The sequence below is a fragment of the Lycorma delicatula genome, chromosome 7 (genome assembly GCF_047948215.1).
Source record: "Lycorma delicatula isolate Av1 chromosome 7, ASM4794821v1, whole genome shotgun sequence".
NCBI lineage: Eukaryota > Metazoa > Arthropoda > Insecta > Hemiptera > Fulgoridae > Lycorma > Lycorma delicatula.
The window spans coordinates 10,005,252-10,025,339 of NC_134461.1; the positions used below are offsets into that span (position 1 = coordinate 10,005,252).

The following is a 20,088-nucleotide window of genomic DNA, read 5'->3' on the forward strand; positions in this document are numbered from 1 at the left end:
ATGATGTAATAAATATATTAACGTCTATATATTTCGGTCGTACAAGAATAAATTACCAGAAAAGATTACGGATCGATAGCTATACGGCCCTGCCGTTGAATCGTCTAAAGAAACTCGATCCGATCCGTAATATAGGAATTTGCTACAGGAACCTTCCTCACGAGTCCGATCGACGGTATTTTGTCAGAAGCATGAGTCGTGCAGTTAAAATTAAATTTTAACGTTTACCGAAAACAACGCGAACGTTCGGATAAATGGACGGGAAAGTCGGTTAACCGAGAATTGTATAATTAAAATCCCTATAATAATTAGGTGTTTTAATGCGATTTGAAATAAGAAGATTATACAGCAAAATAAACCGGCTTCCCTCTTTTTATTGTACTCGTACTTAAAATAAGTTCCTTTATTTTGTATTCTTACAAAGCAAATTTTTATCTGTAACTAACGGATCCGGCGTCCTTCGCTACAGTTAAATTTGTTTGTACGAATTAAATAAAATTTTGTATTACGTTTGACAAATTATATTATGAAAATAATAAAACGTATAATATTAATTTTCTTTGTTTCTTCTTATGAACCCCGGAATGTTTACTACAGTTCAAAACCACATCGTTCTCACTACTATATAAATCGTAAAAAATGTATATAAATAAGCAACCTAAAACTTCTTTAGTAAATTTAATAACGTTGTATATATCGAGATAAATCTACATCGATTGTCATTGTCTAAATCCATTGAAGTTCATAAAGCGACAAAAATAATTTCTGCTTAAATTAGTACAAACCGATTTGAATGGTATTTTGTAAAAAAAAAGTTTAGGATATTAGGTCGGTTCATTTGATTTTACACTTCCCGTTTATTCTGTTAATAAATTAACATACTACCCCGCCATCACGTTATTTAAAAATAAAATATTACTTAAATTACTTACCGAGTCGGGTACAAAAATCATTTTCTATATTGCTTTTTATTTATATAAAATACTCGTATGACGAAAGATAAATTATAACTAGAAATAACTCCCTAAGCAAATACGATATCCTTCGAAACGGTTTTAAATAGGCGACAGCTAGGCGGTAAATAATCCACACCCAGCAATTACTCAACATAGACTGTATTCTCTTCCTTTTTGGTTTCATCACTCGTAATCGCAATACACAAAGATAGCCCGCACGTTTTTACTATCTTTGTTTTAAAAACATTTTAATTTGTTTTAATGTGTTTTTTTTTTTTACTTGTAGTTCTATATTAACGTTGAATTATCGGGTTTAAACCTTCGAGTAAATATTTCATTATCTTATACTTATAAAGTATTTTCAATTGTAATATATTTAAAACGGTATTACTTATTTAATAAATAAGTTTTGCAGGCTGGTCTAGCGGTTAGGTTATTCTTGCCTTTTCCAATGTTTGCATTCCAATCTCCAATATTATTAAATTTTTTAACTCCTTTTATCTGTTTAATCGCTTCATCAATTTCTTCGTATCTCTATCTCATCATCACGGTTGCTTGTAGGCATATAGATGTTATCAATCGATATCGGTTTAGGTTTAGATTCTATCCTTATTACAATGATTCTATCGCTATGCGTTTTGAAATACTCTACTCTCTTCCCTATCTTCTTGTTCATTACCAAACCTAATTCCTGCCTGCCCGTTATTTGAAGCGGAGTTAATTTTTTAAAAATCACCTGGCCGAAAGTTGTTTTCCTCTTCCCACCGAACCTCGCTAATTCCTACTACATCTAGATTTATCCTATCCGTTTCCCTCTTTAAATTTTCTAACCTACCGACCTTTTTTAGACTTCTAACATTCCACGTTCCCGACTCGTAGAATGTTATTTTTTAATTTTCTGGCGACCCCTTCCTTAGTAATCCCCATCTGGAGATCCAAACAGGGGACTAGTTTACCTCCGGAATATTTTACCAAGGAAGGCGCCTCCATTTTTGTTAAATGAAAATGCAGAGTGTTACATTTTCTTGGAAAAAAAAGCGGCTGTAGTTTTCTATTGCTTTCAGCTACACAGTACTCAGAGGATCGAGTGATGTCGATATGGCCGTTTAAGTCGCCCTGACCTACGCTCTTAACAACTATTGAAAGAGCTGCTATCCTCTTTCAGGAATCATTCCTTTGTCTGGCTCTCAACAGATACCTCTCCGATACGGTTGCATCTTCGGCCCAGCCGCTCTGTATCGCTGAACACTCAAGCTCCCTCACCATCGGCAAGGTCTCATGATTCATAGACGGAGAAAAATTGATATAACAAAGTTAAAATAGAAATTTAACTCTAGAAATTGATACTAACATATCTGGATTTTACGATAATGATCGGTACAATTCGATGCCTACTTTTGGTTTTAGTTTATTATTTTATGAAGAAAAACAATCGCATAAATAAATGAAAAATATGTACATTTTTTTAAAAAAATACCACCTTTAAATTAAACGCGTTGAAAGGTAAAAATAACTTTAGTACGGTATCTCAGAATGGATTTGACAACAAGGTTTGATGATGATATCTACGATTATGTGAAAGTCGTAGCTTCAAATGAAAAATTTGATGTTTTTACCAATTTTTTGTTATGCATGTTTGCACTCCTCTCTTTAGCCTATTCATCGTGCTTAAGAAAAATTGGCAAAAACATCAAATTTATAACTTGCAGCTATGACTTACACGTAATCTTAGATATCACCGTCAAAGCTTTTTGTCAAATCCATTTTGAAATACCGTACTAAAATTGTTTTTTACATTTTAGTATTTTAATTAAAGAGAGGCGTTTAAAAAATTATTTTACGTATTTTTTATTTTCCACTTTTTAGTGCGTTTAATATAAGAGTGGTTTTTAAAAAGTTTTTTTTATATATCTTTTATTTTCTACTTTTTAGTCTTCATAAGTTTATACTTAACAGCCGCGCTAGCGCACAGGTTTGAGCGTATTTAGCGAAAGATCGGATCGGTACGTTTTACGGCGGGTGAGTGCAATGAAAACAGAGCTAAAGGATTTAATTTCCAAATAACCAAGACCGGTGACGCAAACTCAAAGTCGTATCGGCGAGCTGACCATGTAAGTTATAGAATGACACCGCATTTTCGTCTCTGAGACTAATAGTTAAGGAGTTATTAAAGCAGAACGGTATTGACCTTTTCGTTACACTACAAATTTCTGTTCTGGTACCCGTATGTTTCGTGTGATTTCACGACCTACATGTGTTCTAACAAAGAAAATGACAGTCTATTTATTCAAATCTGTTTATAAGTAACAAGATTACGGCAAATTTCTTGATGCGATCGCTCTAGATTAAAAAAATAGTTTTCATTTCCTCCCAAATAAAATTAAACAATTCGACACACGATCTCCACCGGAATAAATTTATTAATACTATCGTATAATAAGTATTATAATACTTTAATAATATTGAAAATATTACGGTAAAGTAAAATATGAAAATCATTAAAACGTTATTATAATAAACGATATTAATATTGAAATGTATCTTGCATTAAAACATACGTTTCAATTAACAAGTCGTAAATGTAAATAAAAATTAATACCCGGTTCGTCTGTTGCTATTGACCGAGTGTATGCATCGATCTGTGCGGTGCGAGTTAATTAATTACATTTTTAAGCGTTACCTTACTCACCACGGCAGGTAATGCGAATCATATTTATACCGACTTAGAAATTCCTGGTAAGCGTTTAATGTGCCTTCGTCTCGCACGTTGCAACATCCTTGACACTGGACGGCTGTATCAGGAACACATTCCCGATCGAGTGTTACCTTTTTGTACGGTGTTTTCATCCGTTCATAGACGGTTTATAGACAGAGGAAGATTAAAACCAGAAAAACGTGGTAAATCATGACGACCGCGTTTAATATGTACATCGGAGGGTGTGTTAAAAGAAATCGGTGACGGCTCGAAGCTAAAATTAGTGGGGGTGCTGCTTCAGAAAATATTTATTTGGGCCTTTTCAAGACCGCGGTTCAAGTTTTCTGCGACGTAAAAGAACCGAAAAAAAAAGAATCGAATAGGATAGCTGAAAGCAGAATAATAATCTAATTCTACACTTCGTCACATTCAAGAATACGGTACGTGGTTTTTAAGCGCATTGTATTCGGTATTAACAGAATAAATAATAAAATGTCAATACCGATAATATGTTTCGGTATTGTTAGATAATAAACTAATAAAATGTCCGTTTAAAAACGCTTTACTCCAACAGTGTTTAATTTAAATTTCTACGAACATAGAAACAAATACAAAATTCGATTTTAATAATTACCTTCTCTTTCTCCCTTCGAGCGTGTTTTTAAACAGATTTGGCATTCAGAGCCCTTGCTTTCTGCCATCTTCTGATCGCTATTGAAAAAACAACTAAACCGCTTTCATATCCCTTCCACCGACTAAAGTAAAAAAGAGAACGAACAAGGAACGTTACGTACATACGCGGATTAAAAACAAAAACTACCTTCCACCAGGACGCCAGGGTCGGCACTGCGGGAGCGAAAGTGTTCTGTGTCCCTCGCAGCAGCTTCCTATGTGCGCATACGCACAATAGCCAAATACGTGGCCGCTGGAACTGTGAAGCTCACAGTTACATACAATGATTTTTGTATCTTTTTCGTAAACCGGCTACTGACATTAAGCTTAAGGATTAGATATTGTAGAAGTATAACGAATGAATTAATGAAAAAAGGACTCGTTATATTAAATGTTATCGGTAATATCAAGTGGAAAAAGGGGGCGATGCAGTTCTACAGTGCCGCCGCTGAAAGAAATACCTTGTCGTCTCGAAAAAAGGACTAGAGAGCCGGATCTTGGAGTTTAGCGATTGTAATGCAACAGTTCGAAAGGTTTTGCGCGAGCGACTATTTTACCGCGAGATTATACAGTCCCCGTTTTGGATTATGCCGATGGCTTATCCGAAAATGTACCGATCCGAATTTTTTGAACGATATTTTCTTCATCGCTGAAGTCAAATTTATACCCTCACCGATATCAGTTTTCTGTAAACGTACGGGTGACCCCTTATTCGTCTGCTTTTTACCTGAAACGCTCGACGTTGAAGGCGTATACATTTCTTGACTTCTGATTTTCCACTTTTGCTCGAAAATTTTTCGCTAAGCACACGCAATAAAATACGGTTCATGCCGGATGGAGCTCCGGTTCATTACGGATTACAAGTTTAGATCGCCTAAATGATCTCAACAGACGGAATGATCTCTCGACTATCTAACCGGACGGATCGGTCGAGGAAACTATATAATAGCATAGCCTGCAAGGTCTTCCAGTCTCAATCGTCTTAACTTGTTCTTATTAGCCCGTTTAACCGCACTTGTATACGACATCTCTATGGTTAACGTACAATTGCGTACAACAATTCTAAATGGGAATGTGAGGATTCGTCATACACCTTCTTTCTTTTTCTTTTTCTTTTTCCTGTTTAGCCTCCGGTAACTACCGTTTACGGTATACGTTCTTCAACAGTGCAACACAAATTAAATTAAAATGTGAAACAAAATTCTCATTATAACTTATTAAAATATATTCTTTAAACATAACTAAACAATGTATTTTATTTACTGCTAAATATGAACCGGCAAGGTTAATAGACAGAATAAATACACCTAATCAAGGTACGGCACCAAGGCGGTTTTTATTCGAACATATTTTTAGTCCTCTGATCGCCGATATTGAAGGTTCTACGGTTCAGTACTTTAATTTATGATTAATACCAGAAAAAGAAATTATTGGAGATTCAGACATTATTCAACATTGGAATCGAGTTCGTTACAATTCATATTATTATATCGTTTTAATTTATTCATATTTCATTTATCTTTGTTAATATTATTATCATCAAAGTGCAATTGCCATACAGAGAGGTACATTTCATTAATTTAATTGTGAAATAAGTAAAGAATGATACTGTAAAACTTAACATTATTTCAACTATTTTATCCTAGTGTTTTTTAGGTACTGTAGAAATAATATTAATAAACTAGTTTATAACAATACGCGAGCCACCAAAGGGATATTTTTAATTAATTGTCCTTTCTACAGTAGTAATTTATGCTTTGTAATTATTGTCATGTCAGACATTGTAAAACGGAAACAAATATTTCTTGTTATAATCGCATATACAATCGCTTATTGAGACGGGTTTTCTTGTATGAAACAGAAAAGAGCTTACATTAAAATGAGGCCAGGTGTATTAAGAATGGACCTAATTCAGAGTCCTCAGATATTATTTGCAAACAAGTTTTCTTCAGAGAAGTTTATTTCCTTTAAATATTCAATATTATAATCCTACAGTATTTCAGAACTAAAAACACGATTCAAACATTGTTTAAATAAAGAGAATAATTTAGAATTTAAACATTTTTATCAAAATAGAAGAAAAAGTCAATTGCAGAGAATATATCTACAAATGTTAACGTTGATTCATTGATTTATACATATAAATTGTCTAATATGGGCAGCAAGTGCAATCATGTATTTGATATTGACAGAAATGACAAAAGGTGGCTGAAATGACTTTATCAAATTTCATTGGTTTAAATAATGGTGGCTCATAGCTAATATTAGTGGGGGTGCTGCTCCAAAAAATTTTTTTTGGGCCTTTTCAAATCCATGGTTAAAGTTTTATGTAAAATAAAAGAACCAAAAAAAAACAAAATGAATCAAATAGACTAGCTGGAAGAAGGCTAATAATCTAATTCTACATTTTATCACATTCAAGAATACGGTACACTAAAATAATTAATATGGAATAAATAATAAAATGTCAAATACAGACAATTATCACATTCAAGGTAAAATATTCCTTGGTAAAATATTCCGGAGGTAAAATAGTCCCCCGTTCGGATCTCCGGGTGGGGACTACTAAGGAAGGGGTCACCAGAAAATTAAAAAAAAACATTCTACGAGTCGGAGCGTGGAATGTTAGAAGCTTGAAAAAGGTTGGTAGGCTAGAAAATTTAAAAAGGGAAATTGGTAGGACAAATGTGGATATAGTAGGAATTAGTGAGGTTCGGTGGGAAGAGGAAGGCGACTTTTGGTCAGGTGATTTTAGAGTAATTAACTCAGCGTCAAATAATGGGCAGGCAGGAGTAGGTTTCGTGATGAACAAGAAGATAGGGAGGAGAGTGGAGTATTTCAAAACGCATAGCGATAGAATCATTGTAATAAGGATAAAATCAAAACCTAAACCGACAACGATTGTTAACGTCTATATGCCTACAAGCGCCCATGATGATGATGAGGTAGAGTGTGTATACGAAGAGATTGATGAAGCAATTAAACACGTAAAAGGAGATGAAAATTTAATAATAGTTGGAGATTGGAATGCAAGCATTGGAAAAGGCAAGGAAGGAAATATAGTGGGTGAATACGGGCTGGGCAAAAGGAATGAAAGAGGGGACCGACTTATAGAGTTTTGCACGAAGTATAATTTAGTAATTGCCAACACCCAATTTAAAAATCATAATAGAAGAATATACACTTGGAAAAAGCCAGGCGATACTGGAAGGTATCAGATAGATTATATCATGGTTAAGCAAAGATTTAGAAATCAACTCGTTGACTGCAAAACTTACCCTGGAGCAGACATTGATAGCGACCATAATTTGGTGATAATGAAATGTAGATTGGGGTTTAAAAACCTGAAGAAAAGGTGTCAGATGAATCGGTGGAATTTAGAGAAGCTTGAGGAAGAGGAGGTAAAGAAGATTTTTGAGAAGGACATCGCAAGAGGTCTGAGTAAAAAAGATAAGGTAGAAAATGTAGAAGAAGAATGGGAGAATGTTAAAAAAGAAATTCTTAAATCAGCAGAAGCAAACTTGGGCGGAAAAAGGAGAACTGGTAGAAAACCTTGGGTTTCAGATGATATATTGCAGCTGATGGATGAACATAGAAAATATAAGAATGCTAGTGATGAAGAAAGTAAAAGGAACTATCGGAAATTAAGAAATGCTATAAACAGGAAGTGCAAACTGGTGAAAGAAGAGTGGATTAAAGAAAAGTGTTCAGAAGTGGAAAGAGAAATGAACATTGGTAAAATAGACGGAGCATACAGGAAAGTTAAGGAAAATTTTGGAGTACATAAATTAAAATCTAATAATGTGTTAAACAAAGATGGTACACCAATATATAATACGAAAGGTAAAGTCGATAGATGGGTGGAATATATTGAAGAGTTATACGGAGGAAATGAATTAGAAAATGGTGTTATAGAGGAAGAAGAGGAAGTTGAGGAGGATGAAATGGGAGAAACAATACTGAGATCTGAATTTAAGAGAGCATTAAAAGATTTAAATGGCAGAAAGGCTCCTGGAATAGACGGAATACCTGTAGAATTACTGCGCAGTGCAGGTGAGGAAGCGATTGATAGATTATACAAACTGGTGTGTAATATTTATGAAAATGGGGAATTTCCATCAGACTTAAAAAAAAGTGTTATAGTAATAATACCAAAGAAAGCAGGGGCAGATAAATGTGAAGAATACAGAACAATTAGTTTAACTAGTCATGCATCAAAAATCTTAACTAGAATTTTATACAGAAGAATTGAGAAGAGAGTGGAAGAAGTGTTAGGAGAAGACGAATTTGGTTTCAGGAAAAGTATAGGGACAAGGGAAGCAATTTTAGGCCTCAGATTAATAGTAGAAGGAAGATTAAAGAAAAACAAACCAACATACTTGGCGTTTATAGACCTAGAAAAGGCTTTCGATAACGTAGATTGGAATAAAATGTTCAGCATTTTAAAAAAATTAGGGTTCAAATACAGAGATAGAAGAACAATTGCTAACATGTGCAGGAACCAAACAGCAACAATAACAATTGAAGAACATAAGAAAGAAGCCCTAATAAGAAAGAGAGTCCGACAAGGATGTTCCCTATCTCCGTTACTTTTTAATGTTTACATGGAACTAGCAGTTAATGATGTTAAAGAACAATTTAGATTCAGAGTAACAGTACAAGGTGAAAAGATAAAGATGCTACGATTTGCTGATGATATAGTAATTCTAGCCGAGAGTAAAAAGGATTTAGAAGAAACAATGAACGGCATAGATGAAGTCCTACGCAAGAACTATCGCATGAAAATAAACAAGAACAAAACAAAAGTAATGAAATGTAGTAGAAATAACAAAGATAGACCGCTGAATGTGAAAATAGGAGGAGAAAAGATTATGGAGGTAGAAGAATTTTGTTATTTGGGAAGTAAAATTACTAAAGATGGACGAAGCAGGAGCGATATAAAATGCCGAATAGCACAAGCTAAACGAGCCTTCAGTAAGAAATATAATTTGTTTACATCAAAAATTAATTTAAATGTGAGGAAAAGATTTTTGAAAGTGTATGTTTGGAGTGTCGCTTTATATGGAAGTGAAACTTGGACAATCGGAGTATCTGAGAAGAAAAGATTAGAAGCTTTTGAAATGTGGTGCTATAGGAGAATGTTAAAAATCAGATGGGTGGATAAAGTGACAAATGAAGAGGTATTGCGGCAAATAGATGAAGAAAGAAGCATTTGGAAAAATATAGTTAAAAGAAGAGACAGACTTATAGGCCACATACTAAGGCATCCTGGAATAGTCGCTTTAATATTGGAAGGACAGGTAGAAGGGAAAAATTGTGTAGGCAGGCCACGTTTGGAGTATGTAAAACAAATTGTTGGGGATGTAGGATGTAGAGGGTATACTGAAATGAAACGACTAGCACTAGATAGGGAATCTTGGAGAGCTGCATCAAACCAGTCAAATGACTGAAGACAAAAAAAAAAAAAAATCACATTCAAGAATATGGTACATTAAAATAATTAATATGGAATAAATAATAAAATGTCAAATACAGACAATATATTTTTATTATTATTAGATAACTTAGTAAAATGTCTGCTTAAAAATACTATAGTCCAATGGTGCTTAATTTAAATTTCTATGTGCACAGAAACAAATACATAATTAGTTTTTACTAATTACCTTCTCTTTTGCCCTTCCAGCATGTTTTTGGACAGAATTGGCAATCAAAGAGCTCCTGCTTTCTAGAATCTTCTGATCACTACTAAAAGACAACTAAACCACTTTCATATTCCTTCCACCGACTAAACTAGAAAACGGAATGAACAAGGAATGTTCTGTGCACACACAAAGTACAAGAAAAAACTACCTTCCACCAGAACACCAGGGTTGGCACTGCGAAGCAACAGTGCTCTCTCTCCCTCACAGCCTTGTGCAGCTTCCTATGTGCACATGCGTACAACAGTCAAACATCACACTGCTGTAACTGTGAAGTGCACAATTCCATACAAAGATTTTTGTATCTTTTTCATAACTGGGGATGGCTACTGAAATTAACACCAGTAGTAACCAAAAATGATCAAAAATGGTACTGTTTAGAAATACATTACTATAATTGCACTATTTATAAAATGCTGCCTGGTTTGTTTTAAATTTATAGTAATATTTATTTCTATTGCCACTTGACAAAAAACGCATATTGAAATTACAAATAACATTGTTTTTTCTTTAATTATGTCAGTGAAATAATTTCATACTTGTTTCTAGTTTTCCTTGTGCATAACAGATAAAATTACATACCATATTCTGGTTTTCTAATCCTGAAGAGATTTGTATTATTTATGCCCTCTTTTTTTTAAATTGATATTTGTGTGTGAATTTATAACAATCGATCTAACAAGAGAATAGATAAGTATGAAAGCAAAGAATAGGTATTATTATTAGTACTTTTGTAAATAATAAATTATCATGAGAAAAAGTTGATTACTAATGAAATTTTGTTGATACCGCAAAAAATTATAATGTACTATCTTGTTATAAAAACAAAATGCAATTTCACTAACCTGATTTTTTTTCAAATGAAACACTTCATTTTTCACCTCTGAATTTAAATTTTGTTTCACTAAGGAGAATAATAAATAAAGTTTCTTACACCCAAGTTGCTTAAATATTGATAAATTTTTATGCCTGTAAACACAAAGAAAAGTTAAATTAGAATGATTGGACATTAAAAATTAAATAATCTTAAATGCTAAATATATTTATCTATTTTAAGCAAGCAAATTAATCCCAACGCAGATGTTATTTAACAAAAAATTAAATATGTTGATACAAAATCATATATGATTTTATATCAGTAACTTAAGTTTTAAGTTACATTTTATAACAGAATTGAAATCACTTTAAATAAATTTACTTTTAACATCTTTTTAAGAACTGATTTACTTTACATCCAATAAGAAAAATGTCCCGGTGAACCTGGTGTCCTAGAGAGCCAGTGGTCTCTATGATCAGTGGAAATAGCAAAAGTAGGGCGAGAATTAAGACAAACCTAAATCTGTATCAACACTGTATAAAATTTCTCTATGTTGAGAATTGTTTTTCCTATTACACTACGTATGATATTTGACACTTGACTGCACTTTCCCACAAACCACTAAAATGAGGAGATGGAGGAGGAATAAATGACCAACTAATTCCTGGTGATGTAGAAAAGATTTGAATATTTTGTTTTAAATTTGTCTTGATCTTAAAACATAATGAAAGTTAGCAGAGTTATTAGAAAATATATTAGGTATACCTCTTATGTGAAATGAGTCTTTTGAAGGTGGAAAAAAATGATTGTAAAGTCAATCAGAAACTAACTCTTAAATGAATAGCCTTAGTGGCTGCTAAACATATAAAAAGCGGTATGCAAGCCTTATTCAATGTTTTAGATCTTTGCCTACCATGACGAATTATAATTGGGCCACTATAATCTAATGTACAAGAGAATTTTCAGGAAGGAATCACTCTACCAGGCATTAATTGACAAAGCTGTTGGAATTGAGTTTTGCATCACATCTAAAGCAAATTAAACACATGAAAGATTGACGAAATGATTCTTTTAGCATTATAATCCAGTATCTCTGTCGCAACGAATGATGTGTTAATTGTACACTACAGTGTAAGAGTTAACAAGTGTTCAGAGTTGAACACTTAAGTATTCAAGTGTTGACAATTTCAGAATTTTCACTCAGATGTTAACGATAGGATGTTTAACGTGATTGTAGGAGAGAACGTTAAAGTCTGCCTCATACACAGATTAGACCTAAATCATCCAAATATGGATCTAGTGAACTAAGCTTTGTTTATCAATGACCTGGTTCGTTATCTCATTGAAATACATGGACTGTGATTGATAACTCCTTAGTAGTTAAAAGTACTAAAATTACATTCTCAGACAATTTAGAATTAATATGGTGAATGAATCAATCAGAAACTAAATGTTCGTAACAAAGTATGTAAAGATGAAAATCTTTGTGTTCAATCATATAAGATGAGATATACATGAAGTTAATATAGTTTTTACGCCTTTCTAATAAGCATTCAGGATTTAAATTATCATCATTAAACGTAATATTACAATCTGAATAATAATCCTAATAATCATATTATAAAATATATGAGGAATAATAATAACAATAAAAATGATAGATTTGATTTAAGGGGAATGTATATAATGAAATGTAATAAGATTTTTTGGTAAAACTAACAATCTTTTTAAAAATAATTATGGAATGATAAATGCTTAGAGAAACAGAAAGAGAGGTAATTAAAAATTAAGAGAATTTAAGGAAATTTCAAGAAACAAGCTAACAATATATTTGCGTAAACAGTATATCACAATTCTTGTTTAAATTGATTTCTAACATCATTCATGGAATTACAATGTGTCTTATATTTTCATTATTTTCTTTTTCCTTAAAGTAAAATTATTACAGAATAATAATCGTTTTTATTAAAATAATTGATATCCCCATTATAAAGGTATGATAAAGGAATGAAGAATCTAAAGTTGAAGAGAAAGCATTGAATCCAATTTTAAAATAAGTGAAGAAAGAAATCAGATACACTAGAATGAAAAAAATATTGGGAAGAAAGAAAAACGAAACATCAGAAAAATAAACTGTTAATTGCAAGCTTATGCGTAGTCAAAAAAGACTAGAATGCATTAAAAACACTTCATTGCAATTAAGGGGCAAAGGTTACAAAAAATGATTCTGGCATTGTAAAAAATGAATGAAATGTGGAGGTTTGAAAGTTGATCATAATCATATTTCTAAAATTTCCTAACCAAACAACCAACAAGTTGAGAAAATTATTTTGATATTTTCAAAATGTTTCAACATGTTTATTATAATAACAAAGAACTGTGATATTGATGTGTACGCTATTCATTGCTATAATATAATAGAAAAGGAATTCGCTTTACTAAATATTTAAGAAAGATAAGGTTATACATAAGTTATGTAAGAATTGGAAAGGATTTACAATCTGAATTTTAGAAGATTAAGTTGTGTATACAAATAAATAAGACTGGTTTTATTTTAAATCTTAAAGAGTCCCTAGACACTATCACAGGAACTTAAGAATAATTTAGTTAAGATAGAATGGTAAATTAAGACAACTTTTATTAGAAGTTGATTGAGCCTAGAACATATGCAGCCTGGTGATATGGAGCATATCTACGTTATAATAATGTAAACTTAATCCTCAGTACAAACGTTTTACGAACTTGAGAATTTTATTCAAAAAATGCTAAGGTTCGGTATTACGGATTGAGAATTCTGTTTGAATCCAAAGTTCGTATGACCGGACGTCTGGAAAATCGTTCATAGAATAATATTGTTATAATTTCCTTAGAACACTATCTTTGATATATATATTCGACGCGGGATCTCGTATCATCAAGAGGTATACACATAATTCTACATTTAAATCAACCAATAACAAAACAAAAGCTTAAAAAACAAACACTCCTAGACAAACTTCACAACGCAAACACAAACTTCGTAATTACAACGCCATTAAAGTAACGGAATGATGTACATCACACAACTACGTTCTTTAACACTTGCCAATTGCTACAACCCAATCATCTTCAAAAACGATCTGTTGATTAATCATTTCACATTGTTATCATTAATCATTGTTTAAATTTATAAATACAATATTTTTCAAAAAAATATTCATTTTTTGCAATTATTTTTATAATCAGTAATACCACGCTTACATTGCAAAAATGGTCGGCTACATTAGACACAACTCTTTTTCTGTTCTCTAAGCATTTTAATGTGTCATAAATCTTTTTTTTTTAATTGTTAGTTTTACCAATATAAATCTTATTACATTCATTACACTTAATTTTACACATTCCCCTATTCCCTCCATTTTTATTATTATTCCTAATATATTTTACAATGATTATTTGGGTTGTAAGCTTTTCTACTTTCCCTTCTAGATAGCGTTGTAGCTCAAGAACAGATTTTGAATTTTATGGGTGAAAAATCTTTCGTGTTATCATCGTCCGGATATGATATATTTGTTGTAAAAAATAAAATTAAAAAATAAGACATTTAAAAATTAAAAACTCACCAACCCAAAAATACATCTTTAAAGTAAAAGGCCTGTAACGCATGTTAAAAGTGAAATAAGACACAGATACATCATATTATATATTGCAATTAAAATATTACCTGCTTTGCAGTAAACGGCACAAACTGTTGAACACACGGCTGAAATTTAAATATTTGAATATAAATGACGACCCTAAGAACTCGTTAAAACATAACACTTCATTATAATAGTCTCCATGTTAGCGCCTAGTTTAAACTTGGGACGCATAATAAATACAATCACAAGGATGTGGTGGACTGTTGGTAGTCATAGCGAGCACAAACTTGTGGACCTTTTGAGTCGTCAGATACCCATGTGTGAGCCTAGAGTGCCCTCTTTTCAAATAGCAGATAATAACCTCCTCTCCACAGTTATTTCTGCATGAGAAGTTCCTTGGTAACAGTTTTCTTAATTGGGTGAATTTTTATTGTTATGGTAGCATTCCATGGTACCTTTGCCTTTCATCATAAACCACCCTATTCAGGTAACAGAGAAGATTGTTGGAAACGACGCGATTTGATGAAAGGAAGCTGGAAACAGGCCTCCGTTGCCGCACTATCAGCCGGCTCATTGCCTTAAATTCCAATGTGGTTGGAGATCCAGTAAGAAGCTCACAGTTACAAAGTGGTTAATTTTCGAAATAACACATTGAATCTCACAGACATGATTATCAGGAGTACACGTCATTAATTGACTGTAAGGTACTCATAGAATCATGGGAGGCAAACATGTATATTCTGTCGTCAATCACAAAAGCACAACCCAGAGAATTAACGTTTTGAGAGCCATCCGTATAAACTGTAACATCAGGATTCAGGGTATTTATAATATTATAAAATTTATTTCACAAAAAAATCGGATTTGCGTTCTTTTTATTATAGTGACAAAGATCAAAACAGTAATTAACAAGGGAAGATCGCCAAGGACATTCTTTTCTTTAGTGCTGAGCTCCAATTCCTAGCAGAACAGTAGATCTAGGCTGTTCCTGTAATGATTAACATCCTGCCAAGGTCAAGGAAAAAGGATGATAGCTTGTGGAGCATGATTAATCTTTACTAGGTTTCAGTATGGGGGGATCACCAGTGCCTCTGACCAAGAATCTGGTAACACCTGATCAGAGAATATTCTATTATAGATACACAAAAGATGTCATAGTGCAGCACCATCTGGGAGGTATGTTAACATATTGAGCCTGATGTCATTTCAGGGGGAAGTGTCAGGAATTATTCAAAGCTCATTATAAGAAAAGGGTATGTTAAATTCATTTTGTGAATCCCCAGTCACCAATGGGATATTTTCTACCTGGAACGTATATCTCATAAACTCAAGACAGTACGATGGGGTAAGTGAAACTGCACTGAATGACATTCCAAATGTGTTCACCATCTCAACTATCACAGTAAGAACGTGTTCAAGACTCGTGTATCATTTCCTTCTTCTTCTATATCAATGTTTGTTTGTCTGCCTGTTCCAACTTAATTCGAGATTTACCAGACAGATTTGTCTAAAATTTTGCACACCTACACTTTGAAGCCCTGCAGTGAAAAAAGCTAATTTTTTTGGACCTCCGACATAACGGTTGCAAGTTATCGGCGTTACTTTTTTCCATTTTGACAACATTGGATTCATTTGTTCGCATGTGAAGCCGCAACTGGGATGCTAGTACTTTATAAATAAGAAAATTAACTGTCTTCTTATTCATGTAAAGTATTTATCTCATAAATAAAATATTTAATACAAAATAGGGTCCCCTCAAAGATATCGTTATGATTCTGATAACAATTATGACACTAATTTAAATAATCTTACAAGGTTTCTGTCAGCTAGGGGTCTATTTAAATTCTTAATTATTTTTACAACAGTGAATACAGGGTAAATGTAGAAAGTGGATACAATTTGAGAGCAATTAGCTTTATTACAGATAGATATAATAATACTTATGATAAACGATTAAAGAAGTATGTTGTTCCTGAGTGACTTAATTCTTTACCGAATCACCTCAATAATGTAAAAATGAAAAAAAATGATTTTAAAAAACTTCTCATTGAGTGGGCATTAACTATAACGTAATAGGTACTAACAGGATTCATGTTGGATTTATACTGGCAATCCAGACAATTATAACAAGATTATAGTTATTATTTTAATGTTGATAATTATTGTAAATCAATAAATAATGTATTGTTGAATGGTTAAAGCTTAGTTATTTATTTTCTTTATATAATTGTTGCAACAAGATATTAATTGTTGTAATTAAGTATAGTTTTGTTTCTTGAGTATAGTTTTAGTTACTAAATCTAATACATTACAAATGTTAAAGAAATAATTTGTTCATTAGTTTTGTTAAATTAATTTTTATAATTGTACTACTATTATAACTATTACAAAAAACTAATAATATCTTTAGCTGTTACATAAAACTGATTATTGCATTAACCGCTTAATAATGTAATAATAATTCTTTAGGATATCTGTCGACAGACTTAGGTCTGACGGATGATCATGTAAGTTTTAAATTGTAAATAAATAAATAAAATAAATAAGTTGTTAAAGGGCCAATTCAGTTGGCCTTGTTAACAGCTGACATTGTTTAGTCAAAATTTACAATTCATACAGTACATGCAGTAAATTACCTACATTCTTCAACAATGAAATTTAAATTAAAATGTGAAACATAGTTCTCATTATAACTTATTAAAATATATTCTTTAAACATAACTGAACAATGTATTTTATTTACTGCTAAATATGTACCACCAGCAAGATTAATAGAATAAATACACCTAACCAAGGTATGGCACCAGACAGTTTTTATTTGAACATATTTTTAGTCCTCTGACTGCAGATATTGAAGGTTCTACAATTCAGTACTTTATGATTAATACCAGAAAAAGAAATTATAGGAGATTCAGGCATTATTCAACATTTGAATTGGGTTCGCAACAATTCATATTAATTTATGTTCAATTTAATCCATATTATTCATTTTAATTTGTCTTTGTTAATATTATTATCATCAAAGAGCAATTGCTATCCAAAGAGGTACATTTCATTAACTTTAATTTAATTGTGAAATACATGAAGAATGATACTGTAAAACAACATTATTTCAACTATTTTATCAAAGTGTTTTTTAGATACTGATAATATTAATAAACTAATTTACAACAATAAATGAGCAATGCCACCACCAAAGATTGGTGGTTTTAATTAATTATACTTTCTACAGTAGTAATTTATGCCTCTTAATTATTGTCATGTCAGACATTCAGACATTGTGAAACAGAAACAAATATTTCTTGTTATAATCACATTAAACAGTGACTCAAAACAAACTAATACTAATTTGAATGAATCAGAAAAGAGCTTACATTAAAATGAAACCAGATGTATTAAGAATGAACCTCATACAAGGTCCTCAGATATTATTTGCAAACAAGTTTTCTTCAGACAAATTTGTTTTTTTCAAATATTCCATATTATAATCCTACACCTATTTCAGAATTAAAAACATGATTCAAACATGGTTTAAATAAAGAGAACAGTTTAGAATTAAACATTTTTGATAAAAATAGAGAAAAAAATCAATTACAGAGAAGATATCACAAAATGTTAATGTTGATTCATTGATTTATACATATAAATTGTCTGATCTGGGTAGTGAGCATAATCATGTGTTTGACATTGACAGTATTGACAGAAATGACAACAGGTGGCTGAAATGACAATCAAATTCCATTGGTTTAAATAGTGGTGGCTCATAGCTAATATTAGTGGGGGTGCTGCTCCAAAAATTTTTTTTGGGCCTTTTCAAGTTCATGGTTAAACTTTTATGTAAAATAAAAGAACCAAAAAAAAAAAATGAATCAAATAGAATAGCTAGAAGAAGGATAATAATCTAATTCTACATTTAATCACCTTCAAGAATATGGCACACTAAAATAAATAATATGGAATAAATAGTAAAATATCAATACACATTTTTATTATTATTAAATAATAACTTAATAAAATGTCAGCTTAAAAACACTATAGTCCAATAGTGCTTAATTTAAATTTCTATATACATAAAAACAAATACATAATTAGTTTTTACTAATTACCTTCTCTTTGCCCTTGTTTTTGTACAGAATTGGCAATCAAAGAGCCCTTGCTTTCCACAATCTTCTGATCACAAAAGCAACTAAAACCACCTTCATATTCCTTCCACCAACTAAACTAGAAAAGGGAATGAACAAGGAATGTTTTGTACACACATGGAGTAAAAAAAAAAACTACCTTCCACCAGCACACCAGGGTCAGCACTGTGAAGCAACAGTGCTCTCTCTCCCTCGCAGCATCGTGTGCGGCTTCATATGTGCACATGCGTACAACAGCCAAACATCATACTGCTGAACTGTGAAGCGCACAGTTCCGTACAAAGATTTTTGCATCTTTTTCATGACTGGAGGATGGCTACTGAAATTAGGCTTAAGGATTATATATTGTACAAGTGTAAAGAAAGAATTAAAAAAAAAAGGACTCATATCAATTGTTATCGATCATATAAAGTGGAAATAGGGGATGCTGCAGTTTAACAGTGCCTATATGTGAGCCGCTACTGGGTTTAAAGAAAAACTATTATGGAGATTTTAAATGTCTTCTATTCATTAACAATAAATATAAATTAGATTTTATTGTTGACAACACAAAATAATCTGTTTTATTAAATTTACAAATACCTTTATAATGAAATATTATTTTGAATCGTTATATATTTATAATAATATAAGTATTAATGTAAGGTTTTTATTGAATTTACTATTTTGTTTAAATCCACATAATTTTCAACTGATTGTGAAGAATGATTAAACATTTAAGAAAATAAATCTTTTATCTACTTTAAAAACTTAATTTAAAGCATTATAAGTTTTGGGTACGAAAGATTTATGATTGATATGAGCGACAGTAGTATTAATATAATATTCTACATGAAGCACATGATATGCAAAAGTAGAATAAGTTATTGCAGAATAGTGACAATGATGTTAACAAAACAAAAGTAGTGAGGTTAGGAAATATAAGCCCATGAATATCTACAATAAAAACACAGCTGAACAAGTAAATCAATATTGATATTTAATTATAGGTATGATGTCAACAAAACATTGCAAAAGTGAAAACAAAATAAAAACAAGAATAATAATAGGTAAGGGAACACTTAACAGAAAGAGATAGTATGTAGTGGAGTCGATGAAGTGTCTCATGTATATACTGCCATATACATATGAAACGTGGACACTAGGGGAATGGGAAAAAAGGGGCTAGAGTATCTGTAAGGAGGAGAATGGAGATTAAATGAATAGATGGACTGGAAAATGAAGATTTAATAAACGAATTGCTCACAAGAATAGCAGCTTAATCAGAAAAATATTCAAAATAACAGAGCTAACTGGCTGGGACGTATTCTGAAAGGAGAAGAATAGGTTAAAACAGTATTCTACATTCTCGATATCTGTAGCTGGAATAAGCAAAATAAGACTGATTTTGAAAGGCCTTGAAAATCTTCTTCCTACCATTCCAACACGCAATATTTTTTCAATAGGAGATATTAACATAAATATTAATGAAAGAATAAAACAGTAAA

The 20,088-nt window shown here is 31.8% G+C and overlaps 1 protein-coding gene across 2 annotated transcripts in view; it reads right to left on the reverse strand.

The window, feature by feature from the left end:
- The window catches only part of LOC142327727 (tripeptidyl-peptidase 2-like), a 147,632-nt gene extending 133,740 nt beyond the window's left edge, over positions 1-13,892 (reverse strand). The window contains exons 1-2 of one of the 2 annotated variants that reach the window (XM_075371014.1): positions 13,582-13,892; positions 10,868-10,991 (exon numbers count right to left, since the gene is read on the reverse strand). Coding sequence is in view for 1 of the 2 variants with exons in the window: in XM_075371013.1 (XP_075227128.1) it covers positions 933-953 (21 nt within the window). In the remaining variant the exon portion in view is untranslated. Of the gene's footprint in view, positions 1-932; positions 1,032-10,867; positions 10,992-13,581 lie in introns of those variants that run through there. The other variant, XM_075371013.1, reaches the window with a different exon arrangement.
- Positions 13,893-20,088: the final 6,196 nt, after the last annotated feature.